This window comes from Plectropomus leopardus, chromosome 4 (assembly GCF_008729295.1).
Source record: "Plectropomus leopardus isolate mb chromosome 4, YSFRI_Pleo_2.0, whole genome shotgun sequence".
Classification (NCBI taxonomy): Eukaryota; Metazoa; Chordata; class Actinopteri; order Perciformes; family Serranidae; genus Plectropomus; species Plectropomus leopardus.
In genome coordinates this window covers 30320486-30346979 of record NC_056466.1, presented here as the reverse complement: position 1 = coordinate 30346979, position 26494 = coordinate 30320486, and the positions used below count along the sequence as shown (strand labels likewise).

General features: G+C 41.1%; 1 protein-coding gene across 1 annotated transcript in view; it reads left to right on the top strand.

Annotated features, from left to right (window-relative positions):
• The window catches only part of ptprdb (protein tyrosine phosphatase receptor type Db), a 217868-nt gene extending 192037 nt beyond the window's left edge, over positions 1-25831 (top strand). Inside the window, exons 30-43 of the mRNA XM_042485070.1 lie at positions 938-949; positions 1609-1721; positions 1837-1878; positions 3873-3970; positions 6841-6964; positions 9274-9449; positions 14338-14457; positions 16382-16536; positions 19015-19300; positions 22421-22599; positions 23240-23366; positions 24010-24135; positions 24220-24374; positions 25657-25831. Of these exons, the coding sequence (XP_042341004.1) occupies positions 938-949; positions 1609-1721; positions 1837-1878; positions 3873-3970; positions 6841-6964; positions 9274-9449; positions 14338-14457; positions 16382-16536; positions 19015-19300; positions 22421-22599; positions 23240-23366; positions 24010-24135; positions 24220-24374; positions 25657-25831 (1888 nt within the window). The remainder of the gene's footprint in view (positions 1-937; positions 950-1608; positions 1722-1836; positions 1879-3872; positions 3971-6840; positions 6965-9273; positions 9450-14337; positions 14458-16381; positions 16537-19014; positions 19301-22420; positions 22600-23239; positions 23367-24009; positions 24136-24219; positions 24375-25656) is intronic.
• The last annotated feature ends 663 nt before the right edge of the window (positions 25832-26494 follow it).

Below are 26494 nucleotides of genomic sequence, written 5' to 3'. Positions count from 1 at the left end.
CCAGAACGAAAAATCAAACCCTGACTCTAGATAGGGCCAATAGCATTTTCCTTTTGGCCATTGCAATGAGCAACTCCTCCATGACAAGAGTGTTGGAAAAGCATTGAAAACTGCCTAATTCAGATTTTTCACTGGTTTAAATCACCTGGTCCACTTGTTTTGGAGAGGAAAAGACCTTGCCCCCCTGTAAAAACCTCTTGAACATTTGAATCAGAAATAAGATGAGCACACTAAGTTGTCAGAAAAAAATATTTGAACACACGTTAGCAGGTGCTGGGCGAGTAGCCTATCTGCAATATGCCAAACAGTATAGAAGAAATACAGATATTAATGTGAAACTCTCTTTATTCAGTATTTTGATTGGCTTATATCACCGGTTCCCTTTGTTTTGGAGAGGCAGAGACTTCAGCAGATAATTCAGCTTCCAGTAATAATCTCCTGAACGTCTGGATCTTAAATTATCAGGGAACAAAGGTGAGCAAACATTAGCAGGTGCTGGGCTAGCAACCTGTCTGGACGTGCCAAACATCATAGGAGAAATACTAACACTAATTTTTGTTTTGAAACTGCTTTATCCAGTGTCATTAGCAGTTTAGATCACCTGATCTGTTTTTCTGGATAAGAAGAGACCTCTGTGGATAATAAGGCTCCCAGTAAAAACCTCCTGAACAGTTAACACTGGAGGAATTCTTATGGGGAGAACTTTCAGCTGGTTGCAATCTGATGTCCTCACCCCTTGATGCCACTAAATCCCCCTATATCTTACTTACTGTTCCTTTAACTTCTGCAACATTGTAATACGATAGTAATTAGGTTTAATGATAGGGTAGAATGATGAGATCAGCATTGCTTTAGTCCCTGCTGTTTTTTGATTGGACACTAATGTTATTCATCCTTGTCTGTCCTTTTATCTGCTCCTCTCCCTGTTTGGATCCAGCAAACCTGACAGGTAAACAAACACTACCTATTACCATTTCCTGTCCTGCAGGGGTATTTTCCTCGAAAAGCCTTTGCAAAAAACGATTTAGATAATAGATCCCAGCCGAGTCAGGATTACCTTGATGTTTCTTTGATGATTGCATGGTAACCTACAGTGCACTGGATGAAAATATAAGGCATGAAAGCAAATTCTAAGTATGCAGTGTAGGGAAGAATGACAACTGCACTGCAGGAGTTTGTTCATGTCAATGATTTCAGTTGAAAGATACTGTAAAAGCAAAGAAAATGTGAAATTAGATGTCACTTTTAACTCCTGGGAGTCTTCGTGAAAAAAGGCAGACATCCACCTCCATCCCAGACATCGAGCCCGTCATTAACATATAAAAAGCTGCAACACTAAACCAGCAATTTGAAACAGAAATTTCCTGAGAATTACAGCTATCCCTCCCTGTAAATGTCCACAGAGCAATTTTATGCGGCTTTTCTCTGAAATTTAACATTACTCCGGTCCATTTATTTAAACACATATCCCCAAAAACTGAGTTTATGCGAAACATTATAAATCCCATATTTTTCCACATTCAGCTTATTTTTCATCAATGCAATAAAAGGTTTCGATTTATCTGGTTAAGGTGCATGTAAACGTTGCATACTGATCTGGTATTCCAGGAAAAGGGCAGAGGCAGAAGGCAGGAAGGGCAGCTTCCCCTGCAGCAAAGCCATGTCATCGCACCATCCCACTGATCCTGTGGAGCTACGCAGAATCAACTTCCAGACTCCAGGTAAACTAGGCACACCTATATACACATACACAAACATTGTGTGCAGTTTGATGTACTATTCTTAAAAAATCAGTTGTGTTTATAAGATTAACTTTGGTGTTGTTTCCCTTTTCAGCCTACCGTGTATCAGTGTACCGCGGTTATCGCCGTTTGTCAAGTTAGTTGGTTTTAGTCCGCCATAGATCTTCTCTTCTCTCTGCTGTCATTGTTTTCCCTCTCACCACTTTCTTTCTGTTTTTTTCTGTAGCCCTTTTTACACAGAGATCATGCTATGGGGCCACTACAACGTCCCCTCTTTATGTCGCCTTTGCATTTTTTGTACAGAACAAAATAATAGCGGAATCATTCCACTCCAGTGTGTGATTATAGATAGCATGCCAGCATCACGGAATCAAAAGAGGCGTGACTTTTAACACAGTTTCAACGGCCTCTAGTGTGACATATAATATACGTACATGTCAGCAGCAATTTCTAAACAATAACAGTGGCATAACATGACAATAACAATTATTTACCAACTCTGTTATATAGTGGCTGATCTAATCCTGTGTTCAGAGGGTATAAGGAGCTCCCAGATATTGTTGTTTTCCCAATTTGTGGACATTTACGGCCACTGTGCATCTTCTTTGAGTTGGCACATTGGTCTTGCCCATGACCCCGTCCTGCTGGCCGTCCTGTTCAAACAGAGACTATTTCAACACTGTTACTACCTCCTTTGGTGGCTTAAAGGGATACTTTGCCAGTTTTAACCAGCTTTGTATTTAACAATGTGGGTAGTATGTTTAAATAAACTCTGGTCATTTTTCATACATCTAACCAGTACCTATATAGTGTCCACACCGAAACTTGGCCAGATAATGTAAAGTCATGCAAAAAACGCCATCTTGCAGAGTTTTGCTGAATATCCTGGGGTGTTGCTCAACTACAGGCTGTACTTCTGCATTTCTGCATCATTGTGGACTCAAGCATTATGAAGGCAGATCAAGAGACTGATCCCCCAACCCCTAAAATAAAACTCGGACGGAAATCTGGCTTAACGGTAAAACTAGGCAGTGCTGATCAAATAAGATTGCATTGCTGTTCTTCCTTTTTCTCACCTAAAGTGCTTTTAGAAACACACTTTAGTGCTGTGTCTAGCTGTAATAGCGTGAGTTTGTAAACAGGAAGTGGGCACCATACTGCTTCCTGCACAGTGAAAATGGAGGCCAAAAAAACTGAGATGAAACAGTAAAACTAAGCAACTCTGATCAAATTTTAACTGATTATACTGTGTTGCATGGGTCTCCCCTCAATGTTTTCAGAAATACATTTCAGCTAACTGTATGACTGGAATTTCTTGCCAAATTGCCGCCATTGTTTCACGAGTATTAGTTCGCATTAAGTCATCCTTCGTGTTTATTGGTCTGGTGCAGCAAGTGCATTCTGGTAGTTGTATGTTTTAGTTTTAGTTTATGTTTTTTGCCTTTTGAGTAAAAGTGTCCTTTTCAAAAGTGTTTGCATCTTTCTGCTCTGTAGACATCCTAGTTTTATTAAAAGGCCATCTTTACAGCAGAGAAATACTTCTTTGAAGACAAGAAAACTCCTCCCGTCCTCCCGTTGCGTGATTGTACCTTATATACAGACTGGTGCGGTGGCATAATGGTGCAATATTTCTGCCTTGAACAGGCAGTGTAAAAGGGGCTTTTCTTTCTTCCTTTCTTTTTTCTTTCTTTTTTCTATCTGTCACTATCCCATTTCCATGCTAACTAACCTTCCATCCCTCATAGGATGAAGCTGCTTGAATTGACAACATTTCATCAAAACGCCTCTGGAATACTTATTTAATTTTTTTTTTCATGCTAAATTTTTAACCGCCTGTGTCATAGTCTTTTTTTGTCTTCACCAGCAGTGTGCATATACTCTGAGGACAAGTTATTGTGCCTCAGTAACTTTCAGAACACGCACATTGTTCTTTCTGTCTGCCTGGAGAGAAAATGGTCACTTAACCAAAAAAAAAAAAAAAACACCTCCATTTGCTTCCTCCGCCGACTGTGGACAGAACACTAAACAACACCACCTCTGAGAAATCCTTACTCCTAACATTTTCCCTCCAAAAAGACTTCAGTTGTACATGTACCAAATGGCCTCTTTTTCTATTTCTGTGCTCGGCAGGCATGGCAAGTCACCCGCCCGTCCCCATTTCTGAGCTGGCGGATCACACTGAGCGCCTCAAGGCAAACGACAATCTCAAGTTCTCTCAAGAGTACGAGGTAGGAATGCTGATTATCTGTCCCTGGAAATCTTTGAATCGGGAAATTCATCCGGTCTCGATGCGGTTGCACGTTTATCGTAGACTCTTCATGTTTTTCAGGCTCAGTTTCAATTTTGGCGTCGCAGATTGAGCCTTACGTAGCCTCGGCGGTTCCATTTTGATTGGCCTTCACAGAAAACGATACAAGATAAAAGCCCCTCTCTCTACTGTCTTGTCGTTATCTTTACAAATATAAAAGGGTAAATTGAAATTGCAAGCTCAAAGAGAGTTTGCTTACAGCCAGATGGTTATCAAGCCCTTATTTCTACGCTCTGGTGGAGAAGAGGAGCAACAGAGATAGAATAAAGAGGCAGTGTCAGAGAGAAGACTCACCAAGAGATACAGGAAGCAAGTGTTCAACAAAAAAAAAGAGAAAAAAAATGCCGCTTGATTAGTTTCCTTCAACTCACAGCAGTTAATTTGGGACAAAAAAGGCACGTACTCAGAGATAACAATGCGCCTGAACTTGGTGTGCAGAACTAAATAAGAAAACACATCAGTAGAAATATTTCCCAACATGCTGGCTACGTAGAAAAAAAGTGCAAGCATCAAAATGAGCTCCGCAGAGAGCTATTAAAGGGGTAAAAATGTTTTCTTTTTCTTGCAAAAAAAAAAAAAGGTTTAGGCCGACGGCCTCTGGGTGAAAAAGCAGACATAAGGCTCTAATTGGCTGCCACAAGAGAGAGATAAATTGTGTGTGACAGAGATACGTATATAGTGGAAGACAAGGACACATTATGCAAAGAGTAGAAAAACAGAGCGGGGATGTTTTAGGGAGAAAAGCGAGGATAAAGGAGGGTGGAAGAGACAGTGAGGGAGAAGCTGTATGTAATTGTGGTGCGAGTTGGAACCACTCGGTTGAGCCCCACATTCCCTCTGCATGACTGTGCGCTTTGTTCGGTGCTGAACCCTTAACGAGGGGAACGAGAGAGATGGATTGAGGAGGGGGAGAGAGAAAGAGAGAGGCCAGAAATGATTGCGGTGTAATAATCAGACACACATGATGTTGGGGCAGCGTGCGGAACCTCAAACACACACATACATGCGAGCTCTCAAGCAGTACCTCTCCTGTCCATTTTTTTTTCCCTCGACCAAACCATAATTATGTGTCGTAAAATATTCACAATTGCTAAATTGCCCTGGCTCTCTCCTCTCCGTCCCTCTCCATTGACAGTCCCATAATGACCTCATGTCTGCCTCTCCCAGCTAACAGCGATGGTTACACTGTAATTACCCTCCAGGAACTTAATGTGTTGGTCTAACACAACCATCCTTTCTCTCCCAGAGGAATTTATTGTGCTTTTATCATCTTTCTCTGGTAGCTCGTTTTTTTCTTTTTTTTTCTTGAGAAGCGGAAAGTCCCTACATCGATATTATTTCTTGAAACGGGATATCGTGTTTGCCGACATCCCTGCCAAAATTCAATATGACCTTGTTAATTTTCAATTTGTACTTGGTTTCTAATGGTGGGATTTTTTTTGCTGCAGCCACTCTGGGCAATTTTTATGAGCTCAAAGACATGGAAGTGTCCAGTGTTGTTTTTTCTAGATGCCATTTTATGCATTTTACAAACCATCCTATTTTTTAAAAGGATCTTTTGAAGTAGGGTTATATGAGGTACTTTTCGATAGTCAGTTAGTGGAGTGGAGGTCAGTAGTCATGCCACCATTTTGGAAAAGCATGCAGGAATACCAACATGGAAGCTAAGTAATTTACTTCTGTGAATGGGGGCAGCAACAAAACACATTCAAGCAAATTGAAAAATCCTACCTTGAACAAAATCTATGTCTGAGTCCCTAAAGTCCCAAGAGGTTCATTTTTTATTTTGTGCGGACAAATTATCATGCAGAAACAAGTCACCTTGTGCACACAAAATTATTAACTTGTTACCATAGAATAATAACTTGTTCCCACAAGATAATTAATCTGTGAAATAAAATAAAAATATTACCTTTCAGGACTTTAGGGACTTTGTAAATATATGTTTAAGTGAATGCTATATTTAGAATATCTTGACCGATTTATCTTGTCATCAAACAGCAATTTCTACAGTGAATGGAAAACATTACACTGCTCTTTTGATCACTAGTCTCCATTGAATAAAACAGTGATTTAACATTACTGAACACAGGAGCGGCTGGTCTGCCGCTGCCTCAGTCAGGTAGTTTGTTTGTGATAATATGTGACCAGCGTTTTAAAGGTGTTATTAGGGTTCAATGAGTCACACAATAACACAAAAAAACTAACCAATCAAGGCAGCAGTAAACCAGTGGCTCCTGTGTTCAGTGAGCTTAAATGAATGTTTTTCTCAATGTTGTGATGATGTTGAGGCTTTGACGACAGCACAGATGGGGAACTGAAGCCGTCAGTGGCTTATGTGTTGTAAATGGCTGTCCGACAGCAAGGTAAAGCATGAAAAGATTTTCATTATTAGCATTCACCTAAACGGACATTGATTTATTTAGGTTGGATTTTTTTTTTTTTTTTTTTTTTGTGGCTAAATTACATTTTGTCACTGCCCCCCTCCCACAGCAGTGCATTTGTCAGCTTCCGAGGTGGTACTCCTAGTCTGCCTCTTCAAGCTGGGGATGTGCCGACTGGCCATTTCTGTAGGAAATACACTGACTTTGGATAAGTACCTCAAAAAACCCTACTTCTAAATTATTCCTTTAACAACATCCTTGCCAACACTCAATTTGTCAATAATATAGCGTATGCATATTATTAGAGAATTCAATCGTACATGGTGGAGTTTAAAAGTGATATTTTCTGTTGTTTTCTGTTGAAGTTTGCTCTTCGTTCTTTGACTTTGTCCTTTGCGTTCTGTAGTCCATCGACCCCGGTCAGCAGTTCACATGGGAGAACTCCAACTTGGAGGTCAACAAACCAAAGAACCGCTATGCTAACGTCATTGCCTATGATCACTCCAGGGTCATACTCTCCAGCATTGAGGGTAAGACACACTGCCAGTATGTTTGAGTGTGGGTGTGTGTCTCCATACTCTGTACTTCTCTATTTCTGACAGCATTCCGGTCACTCCTTTAAAGGGCTGTTTGGTTTATGACTTGGTTTCAGGGTTAAAGTTAGGTCAAGGGTTTAGATTGGGCATGTAGGTGTGATGATTAGGGTTGGGAATAGAGGCTCGGGAGTGTGTTATGTCAACGAGAGTCATCGCATGTGTAGAAGCACACGTGTGTTTGAGTGTGTGAATTTGTGTGTAAGAGCTGCTGTCCATGATGGATGGGATATTAATAGTCCAAAGGTGCATTTCTTTGCCAATTCTCATACAGCACACACACAAAGAGGCTGTGCCTGCATCTGCCATAAAAAATGATCATTTTAGAAAGGATTCTACCCACTGTGTCACCACATCATATAATTGATTTGGTCTCCCACTTGAGCATTTTAATGTTTATGGAGATAAATTAGGCTCACACTTTATTAATAACCTATTTACCAGTATATCTTTGCGGTGTGCCCATTTTACCGGATTTGGTCGTTTTAAGTAGTCTAAAATTAGAATTAGAAGAGGAAAAAAAATACTCTCATTCCTGTTCTCAGAGTGCGTTTTGAAGCGCACTCACCCACCTCAGCTGGGAAAGACCTGAGGCAGAGAAACTGGCAGCTCCAATGTGGAGAGAGGGAGGCAGTGGGAGGCCAAGCCCAAACAGATGAGCCTTATCTGGGCAGAGCATGTGTGAGCAGCCCTTCCACCCCCGCCTGTCCTGGAGCCCTGGCTGTCTGTCTTTCTTTCAGCTTAGAAAACACATATACTCTTGAGCATGTCCAAAACACACAGGAGCGCACACACATACACATACACATACACACACGCTTTACTATAGATTTAAAACACGTGCAGGGATGTGCACAAGCACAGATATGCACTTTTGCTCCCAGTCTCCTCCACACATGCTGCATGAACACACACTCTCTGCCAAGCCAGTGTAGCCACCAAGTGACTGGAAGTGTGTGTGTGTGTGCGTGTCTGTGTGTTTGTTTTATCTGCACAGTGCTTCTGCTGTAGTCCCTTGCAATGAAGTTGTAGCACATCAAAGCATTTAGCCAAGCTGTCTTTTAAAGACTGAGGTTGATAAACATATGTTTGAAGCTCCTCTTACCGTCTGTCCCCATCCCATTTAAAAGTAAGTTGTGTAAACACCCTGTACTCCTCTGTCATTTAAATGTGTTTGTGTGTGTGTGTGTGTGTGTGTGTGTGTGTGTGTGTGTGTGTGTGTGTGTGTGTGTGAGTGTGCTTGCATGCGTGCGTGTGTGTGTGCAATGGAGGCTTGGGTTTTTACGACTGTATGGGACTGCATCGTGCTCACAGAATAAGCCCCGGGAGGAGAATCAGCTGCAGGAGTTTTCTTCCTGTCGGGATTCTACTGTTTGCTCATTGACTTCTATCTTTTTAAATGTAAACTGCCATCAGACGACTCAAAAGGAGTTTTTGTGTCCCACTTCGGCAGAATCGGGTCACGGCTGAATGCACGCGTACACGTCTGTGTGTGTCCCCGTGTGTGTACTTTGGTGTTTTGGTGTGTGTGTGCATGTTTGAGCTGTGACTCAGTGATTTTTGGGATTATGGTATTAGGCCCCAGATGAGCAGGACTGATCCTAAATCAAACACACACAGATGGTCTCTCACATCACACACACACACATATACACACACATACACGTACACACAATCCCTTCCAGGACAAGCAGTGTCAGCCGAGTCTTACACAGAGACGGCCTTACAGTCATGTTGCCATTCAAAGCGACACATCCAGAGTATACTCAGATTAGGCCCATGATCGTCTTAGCATGTATTATAAAACAAGACGGCTGAACAATCCAACACCAAAGGATGCTTGGCCCTGTGAAAACATTAATCTCCCGGCCATGACCTCAGATGATCTGCACCCTTTATTACTGGGACATAAACCTGCTTTCATGGCGGTAGACTTGAAATAATCTATATAGATAATTTCACAGTAAATTCAAATAAAAACAACAGGTTCATCTGCAAAGAAAATTACACAGATACACAAAAACCACCGACCCTGATGCCATTCATCAAATATTTGATGCAGCGAAAACATATTTCAGCATCAGTGGCATCTATTTCACCCACCTGTTCCCCTCTGTTTATTCCCCTCTCTCCCTTCCACCTCGACCTGTCACAATTCATCATCCTCCTCACTTTGCACACATCTCTTTCAATGTTTTCTTTTCACCACCATCCTCTGTAACTTCAACTTTTTCCTCATTACACAGGTGTCCCCGGCAGTGACTACATCAACGCTAACTATATCGATGGCTACCGCCGTCAGAATGCCTATATCGCCACTCAGGGACCCCTCCCTGAGACTTTCGGGGAATTCTGGAGGATGGTATGGGAGCAGCACACGGCCAACATTATCATGATGACCAAGCTGGAAGAGAAGTCACGGGTAAGAAAAAAGGGGGCTGAAATAACACGGTGGTACGGGACGCAATTTTGCATTTCCTAGGATAGCAAAGGAATGACCCGCCTCAGTCTGCCTTTCTCTGGCTCTGATTGTCTTACAGTTTTATTCAACCTTAACCAATCTTACTCCTCTTGGCTAAACCTAACCAATCAAACCAAAGAAGGCATCAAGTACAAGCAGGGGGAGAGTATGGTGGGTCATTCCTTAGCTTTCTGGGGAAATACAAATTTAGCATACAAGACAGAAAGGAAAGGGTAGCACAGCACTAAGCTAATGTATTACTGATGCCCAATATGAGAAAAATGGAAGAGGTGGATGGAATAACAGAATCAAGCAGAAAAGGATGGCGCAGTATAAGTCACTTTGGGGGCGAAAGCTGGGATAGGATAGCGGATGGACGTCTGTGAAAAGGCACAAGACATATTGGAATAAATAGTGTGGGTAGCTGAATAGCTGAATTTTTGGCCATATACTTTCATGCAAGTTTTAATGTTAAATAACCAACCTTTATAGATTTTATTGTCAGCAATACATGTTTTAAAATAAATGCCAAAAAACCTAAGAGGCTCTTAAAACACTACTGCTATCTATAAAATCCTGATATTTTTTTTCATGAAGCATAATTGGCAGACCTTTATTTCTTTGGTCTGTGCCCAAATACATTAGCAAGCAAGTTGCTTAGGAAGCCTACATGTTGTACACGCAATGCAATATTTATTTGGTGTACCTGCAGCATTCTGTTTTTCAGATGTTCTTGAGGAAATGTCAGACAAACACAAGACTTTCACCCAGACTACCGTTCATGTCCTATTTAAAACCGAAAGTCAGTGTTTGCCTTTTTTTTACACAACGTTATGAAAGTACATATGCATAACACGTGCTTATGTCACATTATGTCACATCTATCTGTAACCCTGAAAAAACACTTATTTTAACCCAAAACATTCTGTTTTTTTCTAAGCCTGACCTAGAAGTTTTGTCACCTAAACCTAACTGAGACCGCCTTATAATGTTAATCTTGTGTTCCAATATGTTTCACCTAGGAGACAAATGTGCATCTCATACAGATGCAAAAGGGTTCCTTGTGTGTCAGTATGAGGGGCCTGGCGAAGCATCTGTATTTGACAGCCTGGGAAAGAGAAGTGGTTGCAAGAGTCTGTTAGGATGAGGAAGACATGGGCACAGAAGGACAAGATAATGGGGTATAAAAGAACAGGATAGGAGGTGGAAAAGGGATGTCAGGGTGAGTGTGATTAAGTACAAGTGGTGTGTGGGGCACAGCCTTTTTTGAAGGTGAAATTACAGTAAAGTAAGAGGAATAAAGTACAGTTAGGTTGGAGTTGAAAAGGGTAGAAATAGATTGGATATGGTTGGTTTGACAGCAGTGAGGGGGTACGAGACAGGACAAGGCAGAGCAGGGCAGGACATTCATGTTTAGGAAGGACAGACCAGATGGACTGAACAGAACAGGATAGACAGGGAGAAGACATAAGAGAAAGGACATGTCATTTAGTACAAAAACAGTTTATAGAATAAACCAACAAACAACTGGCATCATTATGGTGACAAAGCTAGAAGTTAGAGAGGGCATATCGGATAGCACGAGGCGGCATATAGTTGATCAGAATAGAATAGAGTAGAGTATAGTAGAGTTCAATGGTGAGCAAGACCTAAAGGGAATTACAAGCACAGCTAAATGAGGGGGGTAGGTAATGACTTCGAAAATTATTTAGCTTCAAGGCATTTTGCTGTTGTTAACAGAATCTGCGCTTGAGTAAAAATCCAATGTAATGAGTATGTCATGTTAGAATAAAATGAACAAGAATGGCTTGAGGTATGAATCATGATTAAGTGCTAACCAATTATGTCCAGAGCCCTGTTCAGAAAATGATCCTTTCCTCTCATCTGTGCTTCTTTTTCCTATTAACCTGTGTCTTCTGTTAAAAACTTTGTTTCCTTTTCAACTTTTTTCCAACTGTCTCTGTTGTGTCTGTTCGACCCTCAGATGCCCTCTTATTTCTTCTCTAAGGCAAGACCTCTCTTTCTCTCCTTTGCTAACCCCTTTTAAAATGCAACCTCACCTCACATGGTTTTCTCCTTAGCCTTTTTTTCTCTATTCAATGCCCTTTTTTTCTGCTGTTTCCCTTCGTTTTTTTTTTTCTCCCCGTGCAATAGCCAGTGCATTGAGTGAGAATGCAGGATTGTTTTCAACTCACCACAAGGCACTCATAGTTAACTTGAAATGGCTTTTTATTTTAACCACGGCAGGTCAGAAACAGTGCACATTAGGGTCTACAGTTTGCATGATCACGCCCACAACTGTTTTTCTATTTTCCTGTCTAGTGGCTGTGCAGGGTAGGATGTAGCCATTAAAGACAGACAGTCTTTTACACGCTGTCTACCTCAGCCCGAGGAGTTGTATGAAAAAATCAGCATTTCTGTTTGATTTGATTTCTGAGGTATAATTACATACTGACTAAAGGAATGCAGATGGTGGTGCCACTAGAATTTTTTCATAGGGATGGGCAGATGGGGGGCACTAAAAATTTTGGAATGGCACACCAAAACCAAAAGTCATAACTGAATTTCAGGAATTTGTTTATGCTGTTGAAGTACATGACAAACTGATATACTTTGGTTTCTTATTTGACAGTTAATGTTTCTAATTATCTAATGTGCATAGAATAGACTGAATCACTGTGAAGTCACACTAATAACAACTATCGCTTCCAGGTAGAAAACTGGCAATTAATTTCACTTTCAAAAATATCTAAAATTGGCAAATTTCTCTATTTTTTTCAGCCATAACTGTAACATTTTTAAATGTATTGACAAACACAGTGGACAGTGGAATCAGACAATTCTGCTGTTTTTTCCTCTGTGGAAGCGCCTTTGATAAACCAAATCTATCAACATGGACGCTTAAATGTTTACTTAAATGTTTACTTCTGTGGACGGCTGCAGCGAAAAAAAGTCCCACTTAAAAAATATCAGTTAAGTGTAGGTTGTATTTGAAATAATTTCTCCAGTTTACCTTATCTACTAACCAATAGAGTCAGAGGTAGACCAACAGCTCCTGAAAATTACTTGGAAGGGGCTGTATGATGTCAAGGTAAAGCTGTGAAAATATCTTACATTTGGCATCCACTGAAACTTCTGCTGCTTTTTTAGGTGGCTAGAAGTGTGTACCAACCTGTGTACCAAGTGGGCATGGGCCCTAACTGGGCATCTTATCTGACCTAAATGAGACCCATATAGGTCCCATTTTTCAGCCCGTTTACCAGCCAGATGGGCCCCACATACAAGAGTTAGCTGAATAGTGACTAACCTATTTTATGCCAAACTATGATTATTGTTTTTCTTTAAATCTACCTAAATCTACACAAGCATGAACTGACAAACTGCCCATGTGGGCAGTGGGCATGCGGCAGTTATGGAACCTGTGGACAATTCCATATAAGGCCAATTTTTCATCCCATTTGCTAACCACATGGGCCCAACATACAAATATTGGCTGGGTTGCCCCCTCCCATAGCCCCTCCTTGGGGGCACCATTGAATGCAGAGAACCTAATTGCAATCTGTAGGCCGATGCTGTCTTGTAAACATGATGAGTCTTTAGTTTTCTGCCTTAGCTTTAAATTCTCTGAATTCAATAAAATAGTCACAACATCATGCAAGAGTGAAAACAGTCAATTTGAATATACTTAGTCGATTTATTATCAGCCCACTCCCTCCATGTCTACTGTTTGAGGGAGTAGTGGGCTGCTCGTTGGAGAGAATGATTTAATCTCATTTAACACCTCTCAACATTACGCCATTATGTGTTTACGCATTTACAACACAGATGATCACAGATGGTCCCACTGTGGGAATCTTGCCAGTCTCCTTCTTTTTAGCACCAATCAAACCACACAAGAGCAGGGCGCAGTTATGCTGTTAGCCAGTAAATCAACTCATAATATAGTCTTCACACCAGGCATTCACCAGGCATCCTGTTTAGTCTTTGGCAGGGGTCTGGCCCCCCTACATGGATGAACGTTCCCGTCCCTACAGAGTCTCAAGGTCTGGTGGGAAAACAACAGTTGAAAAGCTGTAATTACAGCCTGAACGTCCCGGGCCAAAACGCATAATCCCCAGTCTGGAGCAGTGGAATGCAGAGCGAGCTGAGCTGAGCTCCCTGCTGTCTTTGATGTGAGGACTGGAGGGATCAGGACATAACGTTTGGTTTGGCCTGATTCTGCCAAGGCCCTCCTCCCCTTTTTCCCCCCTCCTCTGGGATTTTTTTTCCCCTCTCCTCTGTGGTCTCCGAAACCGAGCTGAAGAACTACAAATATGACCTCTTTATACAGGGGAATTCTAGGTGTTTTGGTGGTCAGGGTTGCTGGGATTTGGTGTGCAGGGTGTAGTTTTGTAGGGATTTGCGAGGTTGGAATGTAGGACTATATGCAGCGTCAACGCAAAGGCTGAACTTTGGGTATCGCTTGGCTTTCCCAGCTCTGCGGTGGATCTCAGAGAGCCCACCACCCTATGGCAATTTCATGCCACACAGTTTCCTCGTATTTAAAGCATAATGTATGCAGGATCATACCCCAGAAAGCTCTCTCTCCTCTGTCTCCTGTTTCTGTCACTCTTCACCCCACACACTTACTCAAACCACTTTCACGCGCTTGGTTGTCGCTATATGCACATTTAGTGTCTGAATTTTGCAAAAACTCCCTCACTGATTTGCTTCAACACCCTTGCCCGTTTTTTGTCTCTACACCAGAACACGCACCAACTCTCTCTTTCTCTTCTTTCACAAAAATGTGTGCAGACGTATACAAACCGCTCTTCACCTCTCACAGCGGCTTCCCCTCTTCCCCTTGTAGGTGAAGTGCGATCAGTACTGGCCAACACGGGGCACAGAGACCTACGGCCTCATCCAGGTCACTCTGCTGGACACAGTGGAGCTGGCCACCTACTCTGTCAGGACCTTCGCTCTGTACAAGGTAACATGACGTGTGCAGTGGAGCGTAATGGGGCCATGTGTATTGATCTGTTGAAATATTCATGCTTACTAGTGGCCATGTCACAGTTTGTACAGGGATGTGCAGTTGCTTGTATTTGTGACCCAACATGTTTGTGATCCAACATGACAAAAAACCACATGAGGACCAATTCTTGTTTTTTACCTTTTCATTCATTATTGATCCTTCCAGTGAAATTTAAAGTTATTCATCTTCCATATTAGTGGCCATTGTCAGTTAATAAACTAAAAAAGCACATTTTGAGAAATTAGGGTCACACCTACAATGGACCACCTGTCAGGTTCAGAATAAGAATAAGAAAATTTAATCTGAAACAATGCTGTGTGTGCACGAATCTTAAAAGTATGTGTCTACTTGTGATGTACTTTTGTGGAATGGACTGGGGGAATAAATCAAAGTAAAAATACAGACACTTTAAAAAAGATGTACAAAAAAGAATTTTAGCAACCTTTTTTTGTTGATGTTGTGGTTTGTTTGTTTGTTTTTTGGGAGGGTAGTGTTGCAGATTATATTTATATATGAAGAACATGAACTGAGTGATTAACTGTGGGCATGGACACTGGGGCAGAGAGTTGGTTAATGAAATTAACTGTGTATTTTGGGTTAAAATAGAAAAGAAAATAATAGAACAAGGGTAGGACTAGACAAGCAGTTTGCTTCTTCCTACTCCTTTTTGGACATGAAATGTAAACTTAAGTTGCTTATTGAAAATCATTTTGTTTTTCACATATACATAGTATTTTATTTTATTATTTTTTAAATGTTTGAAATAGAGTTTATCCAGGTCATTCCATTCAATTCAATTAACATAGCTTATTCTTAAGTGATGGGTTACTAAAAAAAATAAAGAGCTGAGATGCACCATTACTAGTACCACTCAGTTGTAGAAGAACAAAGTCAATACAAGTAAAAGTATATCCTTTAGTAATGGCCCATTTCAGAGATTTTCAAACATATCTATTAAAATGAACTGCCTTACCACTTTAGAATAGGGTGTGTTAAATGCAGAGGATGTGTGGTAGGATTTACTAAGTGTGAAAACTCTTAAAACTCTAGTTAATGGCACATTAGTTGCAGAATACGGTCATGCAGAAAGGCAGTAAGAAGTGCTTTATAATGACTCATTAAGAACTAATATGCTACTCATATGCATGCTCATAAGCAGCTAGTTAATGTTGCACATGTGTACTTTAACATAAAGCTTAACCATGTTTTTAAAGTGGAAGAGCTTTACAGTTTTATACACATACTATGTATTCTAGCCATAAATTATTGTTGTACAGTTAGTATGTTTAGAAATACTCTATGCTTTTCTAAATGTCAACAATTCACAAAAAATCTACAGAAGCACCAATGAATTTGTCCTTCTAACAAGCATTGATCGTGCAGCAGAAGTTTGATATACTGCACATGATTCCTCTGTGCCACAGACCTCTGTTATTGCCCAGAAACGATTAAAAACACATCAGCGAGCCACACTGTTGTTCTCTGTGATATTATTATTATCTTGAACGTGGTGCTGTACTTGATTTTCAGTCAGTCCCACAAACCTCCTGCTGCACATACTAATCAGGCCAACTCAAGTGCAATAACCCATAGCTGAAAACAATCCCAAAAACTATTGACTCCTCTCTTAGCAATGTTTCCCAGCTGTTTTAGGAAATTAACCCTTTTCTTAAAGATTTTCATCTTCAGTAGAAACAAATGGGCCTGAAGCTGAGTACCACAGACAGGGTACAGGGATGTCGAAAAGTACTGAAAGACAGATTGTGGGACTGCTGTGGGTTTTGGTCTTTTCGCTGGACACTACGTTGGCTGACAATAACAAAAAATAGAGGGTAACACCAGCTACAACTTTAACACTTTTCTCCATCTGCTTGTCCAGAGCGGCTCCAATGAGAAGCGCGAAGTTCGTCACTTCCAGTTCACCGCCTGGCCAGACCACGGGGTGCCTGAACACCCCACTCCCTTCCTGGCCTTCCTACGCAGGGTCAAAGCCTGCAACCCTCCAGATGCAGGTCCCATGGTCGTCCATTGCAGGTGTGTGTGTGTGTGTGTGTGTGTGTGTGTGTGTGTGTGTGTGTGTGTATGTACATGTACATGTGTGCGCACGTGCGTGTGTGTTTTGGGCAGTGCTTTATCTTAGTTTCCTTTGGTTTAGTATAGAAAATTCTTGTAATTCACTGTACTAAAAAAAATTCAAAAATCACCAAGGACAACAATCCAGTGGTCCCAAAAGACCAAAAAGAAAATAAATTTGGTCCTGAATTGTGTGTTGCATGAAACACTTATGTCTCATTTTGGGTTTCACTTGGCAACATCATTTCCAAAAGCCCCGTGAGTCTGTGAAAATCAACAAGAGTCCAAGAGCACTTGTCTAAAATCATTCACAGGTCCTGAACTGAAGTGGGATTGACCTGCCATTATGCAAACCCCAAAGCGTCCTCACTGGCTCAGACACCCACATTCCTCTCTTAACAACCGCCATCATCTCTAAGGTTTTACAACAACGGCAGCCGCCATGCTGACCCTCTTTTCCATAAGTAGCTTTCACTGTTTACGGTTTAAGGCAATGGTAGACGCGGGGTCATAAGTTTACATTCAAATGAGCTGCTGTCTGAACAGCAGGAGGCTCATGTGTTGGTTTGGAGGAAGAATCTGGAAACGTGTCATCACAGTCTTGGCACAATGTGGAGCTCCAGAGCCGAAATGAAGCTGCCAATTGCTCTTACCAGAGAGTGAAGGAGAGACGATAGAGGGTTGCAGGGGGAATATGTAGGAGAAGCTCTCGGGAGGAAGAATTAGCGAGGTATAGATGGTGGAGGGAAGAGAGTGGGGAAGTGAAGAAAAGGGGATTGAGAAATGATTGAGAGGGAGAGTTAGCAAGGGACTGGGAGTTAGAGGAGGAGATATGTGCGGAATGAGAGAGAAGGTGAGGTCAAATCCAGGACGCGGTGAATGGGAATGATGAATTAAAGAGAAGGAAAGGTGGAGAGAAAATGGAGTCTAAAAAAAAAAAATAGCGGGAGTGAAAAAGTGGTGGGGTTGGTGAGAGAGTGTTGGATGGGTACTTGGAGAGAAGATAAAGAGGCAGGGAGATGAGGGTGGGAAGAGGGGGGTGAAAAGGTTGGCAGGAGAGGAGCTCTTCCTAATCTTCCGTAGCAGTCAGATGGAGTATCTAACAGGATTATCAGTCAAATTTAATTATCCCGGCAAGACTCCATCATCATGTGCTTTAACATATCAACCAGCCCCTGTATCAAACAATGGAGCCAATCTTTTTCACCTGAACAACACACACACACGCCAGAGCACACACATGCATACACACTGATATTAATTTAACCATATAAAGAGGTTTTTATTCACTTGCAGAAACTTGCTTGGTCAGGGTGTTTCACCATTTAGGTACCAGCACAGCAAAAATGTGAAGTGTTTGGGTGGGCAGCTAAATGTATTATATTTCTGGATTGTATGTCGATAGGAGAGGATATCTTCCTAATGCCAGTCAGACGGTGATGCTGACTCATCGCTGATGTCAATTTTAACGCCCTTTGTTGGAAATATTGCTGGCTGGCATCTTTGTGATACTTGATTTAGGCACAGTATGTTAGAGGTTTTGCAATATGCAACAGATTTGTAGCAGGTTTGAAGACACAGCACACACTCAGGAAATTTGCTCAACAATTCATGGCTGATAGGTTATGTGCAAATATAATATTGCCATCTGCTCCCCACTTTTTTATGCCTCTGTGCTGGCGAACGGAGGATGGAGGCACTATGTATTGGGTTGTCCAACTGTCTGTCTGTACGTCTGTACTTCCACAAGTCTGTAAGTCCCATCCTCGTGAAAGTGATATCTCAAGAACACCTTGAGGGATTTTTTTCAGATTTGGCACAAACATCCACTTGAAATCAGCAATGAACCGATAAGATTTTGGTGGTCAAAAGTCAAGGTCATTGTGACCTTAAATCAGTGTCATTCTCCTGATTGCAATATCTCAGGAGCCCCCCTGGGGATTTCTTGAAATTTGACACAAAGATCCATGTGAAGAAAACATTTTATGGAGTTTCTTTAAAATTTTGCACAAATGTCCAGATGGACTCAACAATAAACTGATTAGATTTTAGTTGTCAAAGATCAAGATCATTAGATTTGGCTGGTCAAAGACCTCACTCAAGAATACATACACTAATTATGTCAAAATTCACACAGATGTCTAAAATGATAAAATAATGAAGTGATGACATTTTATAATCAAAAGGTCAACTACACTGTGACATCAAAATGTTCTGCAAAAACAAATGAACAGTCATTATTCAACAACATAACTTAGGAACCGAAGGGGAGACATTTGGTCAGATACTGATTTGATGACACTAATCCTTGGTCCCCACCTTGAAACCGTGCTGATTGTATAGATCTTCTATGCTGCCAGGGGGAAAATGTGCGTAAAGCATCCATGTTTTCATAGACATGAGGGCGTAATTCTAGTTTTCCCTCTCATTCCGTTTCAGTGCCGGAGTGGGTCGCACAGGCTGCTTCATCGTGATCGACGCAATGGTGGAGCGAATCAAGCACGAGAAGACCATCGACATCTACGGTCACGTCACACTGATGCGCTCCCAGAGGAACTACATGGTCCAGACGGAGGACCAGTACATCTTTATTCATGATGCACTGCTGGAGGCCGTGACCTGTGGGAACACTGAGGTCCCCGCGAGGAACCTGTATTCCTACATCCAGAGGCTGACGCAGATTGAACCAGGCGAGAATGTCACCGGCATGGAGCTGGAGTTCAAGGTGAGGACTTGTCTCCATGTTCTTGGAGGTTGTAAAATTAGGTCCAGCTGATTTATAATCTTTCATAAAACAGATGAGTGGTGATAATGGGATTCTTTACTAGTCTCTGTATGGGGGACTTTTTCTCACCCCTCTCAATACAGAAAACCAGATATCAGGGTCAACTATACAATATCAGCCCTGAATTTGGTACTGTAAATATTTAGCACCTCCTCACATTTCAGGATCAATCAGCATCTAAGGGGGATGTCTCTTCATGCTGGGCCATCAGGCCCCCATAAAGAAAATACAGTCACTATGTTGGTTCATATAAAAGACTCGGTGATGGAGATTAAAGTGGTGCTGGATACTGACAAACAAGGTCTAGAGTAGGGATGGGCATTTTAGGTAACTTCCATATGCATGTACTCACAATGAATTATTTAAGAGTAATTGAGTTCTTGCGAAATAAAAAAAGATTCAATTCAAGATGTGGACTTTAAATTAGACAACAATGTAAAACAAGTGCTTTTTGAAATTCATGTATTGAAGAAACCAGGCTTCGATTGGCCTATTAAGTTAACATCAAGTTAAAATCTGCAAACTTTCTGTTGCTTCAGTTAATTGGTTAAACGCACGACTGAATGCCTGTCTCCAGGAGCCTTGAGCTGCTTATATCCTGGTCAGTTCAATGTCTGCCAGGTCATCCGAAACCGAGCCATTTAACGCTCCCAACAAACTCACACCAACCTTAATTCTGCACAGTGATTCGGTTGGTGGATGTAGTTTGGTAGAAAAAAAATGGTTCCGACATGAAACTGCTCACAACAAGGTCTGTGGATTATCTTAACTAACTGGGTCATGATTTCTGGAAAAAGACATTGCTGTTGAGTTTTCCAATTTCTTACATGAATTTATTTATTTATTTATTCTGGCGCTTTGTGTACCACAAGCAGATTGTGAGCATTACGGGTTAGAGGAAAACATATGTATTTTTGATTTTGGGGTGAATGTTCCTTTCAACGTGATTCTGAGCACCTCCATCCATGTTGACTTAAAGCTTGAGGTCCAAATCAAATTCTTGATCTTTAATAGAGCAGCTGGCAAAACAGTCCTTGGGGAGATGTGTTTTATAGTTGCTAGAGATGTTCATAGGAACATGGTACTCCCAGCATGAGAACAACCCTCTCCACAACATCATACAGTATGTATGAACCTGGAATTCCTGACCTTGATAGTCACTGAGCATCTTTCCCAGGGCTGTTATCAGCTCCCCCTCTGAGTCTCATATACTCAGGATGGATGGTTGGATTTGAAAGGGATTATGGGATTGCACCTTTTGAATCCAAGTGTGCTCTACTCGGGATTTTAGAGAGCATGTTAGTTTTGGACCTTTGATGGGCATACACAGAAAGACTAAATAATGTAGGGCCAGGAAGTTGCAGGTTATAATAAAATCTTGTGGAAAGGTCAGATGGGCACTTTCAAACATTTAGGGAGCTGCTCAGAATTCTAAGTGAGAACACAGCACGCAGGCATCAATACTGGAGCAAGAAGACTGAATACATAAGGGAGTGTGTGTTATTGAGTCGTGTTATTTTCATTTTATTCTAGCTATTTTATTTTGTTTACTCTGATATTTACTTCTTGCCAGACGAGTTCCCAGCAGACCTGTCTGGTTCGTGAAAACAGAGTTTAGCCATACAGGTATATATTGGAAGCAGGTGGCTTAAATTTTTTCCTGGAATGGTTTATGTCTGCTCAGACGCTCAGAGGGCAAAGCAAACACAAAGCCACTCTAAGCAATCTCCTCCATCCTTTGCTCCGGCATTCCTGTCCTAATGGCAGCGGTCCCCTCTGAATGACAATGCAGTGAGCGCTCGCTGAACTGTTTGCTCAGCCTTATATTGATGTAAAACACATGCCATGGGTGTCCCAGTCACCAGATTTCATCTCAGTCAAACACTCAGGGAACAGAAATGGCACTTTCCACCATCATCAACCAAACACCAAAAGGAGATGGAATTTCTCACGGAGAAGCCGTGTTGCATCCTTTAAAGAAAAATCACAGAAAGTTCAAGCGTGTGTGAGGGAAAACGAAGCTGTTCTGGCAGATTTTGGTAATCCAACACCCTATCAAGGCACTGTTTTTGTTTCCTTTTGTGGAGAGTTTAAAGAAGTTGCCAACAGGGCATGATTTCATCCAAGCTTAACAGATGGGGAAAATAATGGGCACGTCTCAACAAAAAAGTTTTGAGCGCACCAGATTTTATTGATGAAACCAAGTTTAACTCAAACAAAATCACATGGAGGATTACTATCATTGGCACTGGGAGCTTTGCTTCGGAGCATCAAAATGAACTGGTAAACTTGTGGCCAGTGTGGGATTTTCCAGCTTGGTCTGTCTGTAAGAAAATAAGGCACTGCTGTTTCTCCCACAGCGCTCCGGTAGCCGCCGACGGTCGAGGTTCAGTTCATGAGTCCCCATTGTTTCCCCCTCTGAGTCTGCGGTTCCACTTCGCCTATTCTCTGTTGTTCTGTCTTTCGGTTTAAGCCGTATCATCCAATGGTCGAGTGTGAGAGAGAGTGTACAGTATGTGCTCACGTCTGCCTGTCTGCACGTATCCATATGTACGTGTGTGTTCCAGGTTTTTTTTTTTTTTCTGGTGAAGGATCAACTGCGGTTCACATATGTGCGTAGAGACAGTGTGGGGCCTTGTGGTTTCCTGCCCCCCGACTCTTGATTTTCTTCTTCCTCCTCTCGTTCATTTTATTATATTCCCTCTCCCGTCCCCCTATATTGCCCCTCTTTTGTTTATTCAATTGAAGATGTCTGACTAAATATCCCCAGGCCTGCCGAGTTCAGCTGAGTTTCAGTTGTCCAGTATGCCAGGGGAAAACCAAGGCTTGTGCTAAATACATTTGAATGAGGTCCTTGAATTTGTCTAAACTTTTCTTCCTTTAATCCATCTGTCCTTCCTTCTTTCCAATACTCGTCATCGTCCTTTCTTTGTTTTTCTTCATTTTGTCTTGTCATACTGACTACACTTCTTCTCAGGCCCATATCTAAGGATCTGTAAAAGTTCCTTCAGATGTCAGTCAGTGTAATATTGTCAAATATTGATTTCTTTTCTTTTCCAGCGTCTGGCCAGTGCCAAGGCCCACACATCACGGTTCGTGAGTGCCAACCTGCCATGCAACAAGTTCAAGAACCGGCTGGTGAACATCATGCCCTACGAAACCACGCGCGTGTGTCTGCAGCCAATCAGAGGAGTGGAGGGGTCTGACTACATCAATGCCAGCTTCATCGATGGATACAGGTCAGAGAAAATGGATCTGAACTGTTATATTTTTACATTTCTGTTGGGGATTTGTTTGGGGATTTTCTTTATTGTAGCCATACTCCATTTAACTCTATAGTAATTACCTTATTAAACTTTATTGTAAGAGTAGTTTATTCAATTTTATTATAAAAGTATTTTATTTAACTTTTTAATATCAATCAATTTCAATATCAATATTTTATTTATGATTTTGATCACAGCATTTTTATTAAACTTTATTGTAACAGCACTTGCAGTTAATTACAACAGTAATTTATTTAACTTTATTGTAACTGTATTTTATTGAACCTTATTGGAACAGCACTTTATTAAATGTATTGTAACAGTACTGGATTTAACTTTATTGTATTTAGCTTTATTGTAAATGTACCTTATTTGGTAGTTTAGAATTTAAGTAGTCTACTGTAGCTTCATTTTGTGATATTATTTATAGGCCATATTGCTCAGCACTAGTTTCTGTCTTCTTGTTGTTGGCAAGTTTAAGTGGTAGTTTATTCAGTTACTGTATGTAGACCCAAAGCCCTCTAAGTCAACTCTCTGTTTAGCTTTATTTGAAATGAAACGAGTAATGAGGGTGTATATGTACAGTATTTAATTCATCTGTTTGTGTCTGTAGGCAGCAGAAGGCCTACATAGCAACTCAAGGCCCGCTAGCTGAAACCACAGAGGACTACTGGAGGATGCTGTGGGAACACAACTCCACCATAGTTGTCATGCTAACCAAACTGAGAGAAATGGGACGGGTAAGGATGCAAATACACACACACACACACACTAACACAAACACACGTACATACACTCTAATGTAATCAAGTACACTATGTTTCAAGGCACATCGTCGCAAAATATCACATAGTAATTTATTCTTGATTTCGTGATCTACTTTAACTCAAACATGTACTATACATATACTCATTATTAGGGCTCAACGTTTTCAGCTTTTAATTTTACAAAACTAATGCTAATTAATATGGAAGGACTTTCTGACCTGCAGCATGATCTGCAGCACTTTAACGTCATGTTTCCCCTCCTTGTTTACAGAAAACTGTCATAAACAGTTTTCTTTTTGCATGCTGGGGAACAGAATATGAAGCTATTGGGTATTTGGTAAGATTTTCTGTAAAAAAAAAGTCTTAAATATTAAAAACAGGAGCATGAAGCATTGAGAATCCAAGCAACACAGTGATGGACTGAGAAAGAGAGAGATAATGACGAGTTATAACATCATATTTTAACTGGTACAAGATTATCTTCGAGTGAATAATGGAATTCAGTAATGGATACATTTTCATGAAGAAGTAGCCAGAAATTGTTCTTCTTACTCACTGAATCCCTGAGACATGATGTACAGCTCTGAACAGAAGCCTCTGTGCTGTCCCCCTACAGGAGAAGTGTCACCAGTACTGGCCTGCTGAGCGCTCAGCAAGGTACCAGTACTTTGTGGTGGATCCCATGGCTGAGTACAACATGCCCCAGTATATCCTCCGAGAGTTCAAAGTCACTGATGCCAGGGTGAGTCATCTGTTGGTGTTTGTGTCGTTCGCACTGCTTTAACTCTGATTGAAAATAATGGAATAACACATGCTCGTCCTACAGGACGGCCAATCGCGGACAGTTCGCCAGTTCCAGTTCACTGATTGGCCAGAGCAAGGAGTGCCAAAGTCAGGGGAGGGATTCATTGATTTTATTGGCCAGGTGCACAAAACTAAAGAACAGTTTGGTCAGGATGGGCCAATTACTGTGCACTGCAGGTGAGATTTATTCGTGCTGCTGACACCTCTACATTTTATACATTGTAATTGTTGTATTCATTGTGACAAATTACTGATGACTTTAGGAAAAAGCTAAACAAAAAAAGTGGAGAAACATTCTGATAAGGGAGATAATAACGTAAATAATGTTAACAATCTCAAACAACTTAAACAGCTATGGAGATTTTTTATTAACCTGTTAGCCAGTGCTCCCAATTACAGTCATTAAAGCCCATTTGTATATTATTACTCGCCTAGTGTAACATTGAAATTATGAAAAAAACTTGGGAGTTTTTTGCATGTTTACACATTGAATGAAGAATCCAAAACATAGGAACTTCTTGATGAATTGATCTCACTCAAGACTTGAGTGACAAAAACAGTAAGTTTACCTCACTGTACACGTATCCTGCTGGCCTACCACTGCCTCCATCAGTACTTTGTTTGTGTTGTTGTGTGACTTTGATATTTGAAAGGGTAAGTTCAGATTCACAATGACACAAACAAACTAACTAATCAAGAAATTGGTAAACCAGGAGCTCCCATGGAGTCTGGCTTTGAAGAGAGCATACATACGTTTCACTTTTTGTTCAGTTCCTCGTCAGAAAGGGTTTTCTGTTTGTTAAATACTGAGTGTACAAGTGGATAAATGTGCCTTGGATTATACTGCAGGAGTTGTGCGAGAGTTTGTTAACAGATGTTGTTGCTGTTCAACACAGTTGCCCATGGCTTCAACTCATCAGGAATTTTCTCCCTTTTTGGATTCTTTGTTCACGGTGTAGGCATGAAAAAAAAACAAAGCATTCTTTACAAATCCAACAGAACATTAATTAGGTAATTGTTGGTCATTTGGGGGTGAAGTTTTCCTTTAAAGCACCAAATTAAGTTTTGTGGGGTTTTTTTTATATTAGTGTTTCTTTGTCCGGTATAGCTCAGAGACTTTTGGTAGTCCAACACCTAAGACACTTTATGCTGTTTTTTCACTTTTAATTTGTCACCATGTTATTACTGTAGTAGTTTAATAACTACATATATATCGTCAGAGTCAAAGAGCTCTGAAGCTCTTTTTTTTCTCCTGCTTCTGTATTAATAATACATACTGTGTCTGATCTTTGCCATGTGAGAGCAAACAATTCTAAACTAGGTCACTGCTAACATAGCTGGCGGGGGAACTATTATATATGATTGTGACCATGGCACTTCAGTTTATTATACATGACTACAGGTATTGCAGTTCTAAATATATCCAGCTCTAAATATTTTTCCACCTGTTCACTGACAGTGCTGGAGTAGGGAGGACTGGTGTGTTCATCACCCTCAGCATCGTGCTGGAGAGGATGAGGTACGAGGGAGTGGTGGACATCTTCCAGACTGTCAAGATGCTGCGCACCCAGAGACCTGCTACCGTTCAGACAGAGGTAGACCTCACCGTTGTTGTTATTCTGTCTCCCTTTTAGATCATGCTCCCTCTATCTCAACACTCAGGGACAAAATCACAAAAAATGTATTGCAGCTGCTGATAGCACCATGAATTGCACATCACTTGCAACTGCTATCTGCCCCGTCTCGAGGTCCGATTGACAAAAATATTGCACAAATGATATTACAGCGCAAACACAGCCACAAAGTTTTCCAGCTCAGTGCTGCTTGCCCTTTTTGTGTCTGATTGCAGTTACTCATGTGGCAAAGCAAAGAAACTTTTCAGCCCACAAGGTGCAGAGGCATAAAAAATTGAGCCAAGAATTTAAACCTAACAGAGAGAATCTGGTATTTAAAGGTGCTCTATTGCCTTTTTTCACCAACATGCACCTAATTTTTATCTTTGATTTTTGAATATTACTAGCTCGCTTTTTGGGGTAAAAACAAATATCTGCAATAACAGGAAAACAGTTCACTGGTAATCTATGAAATCTGCTATTTTGCTACAACTGTTTACTTCTGTTGTGAATTTTGCAACACTGAATCAGAGCTAATTTGGTGGAAAACAGCTATTTCCGAAATTCAGAGCGTATAAGTTGACTGGACACAGTTCTCAACATGATGGTGGCTGAGCAGGTGGCTAGCAGCTAAGAATCCTAACTCCATAAACAGCACTAAAAAATGGCAACAGTGCTGACAGA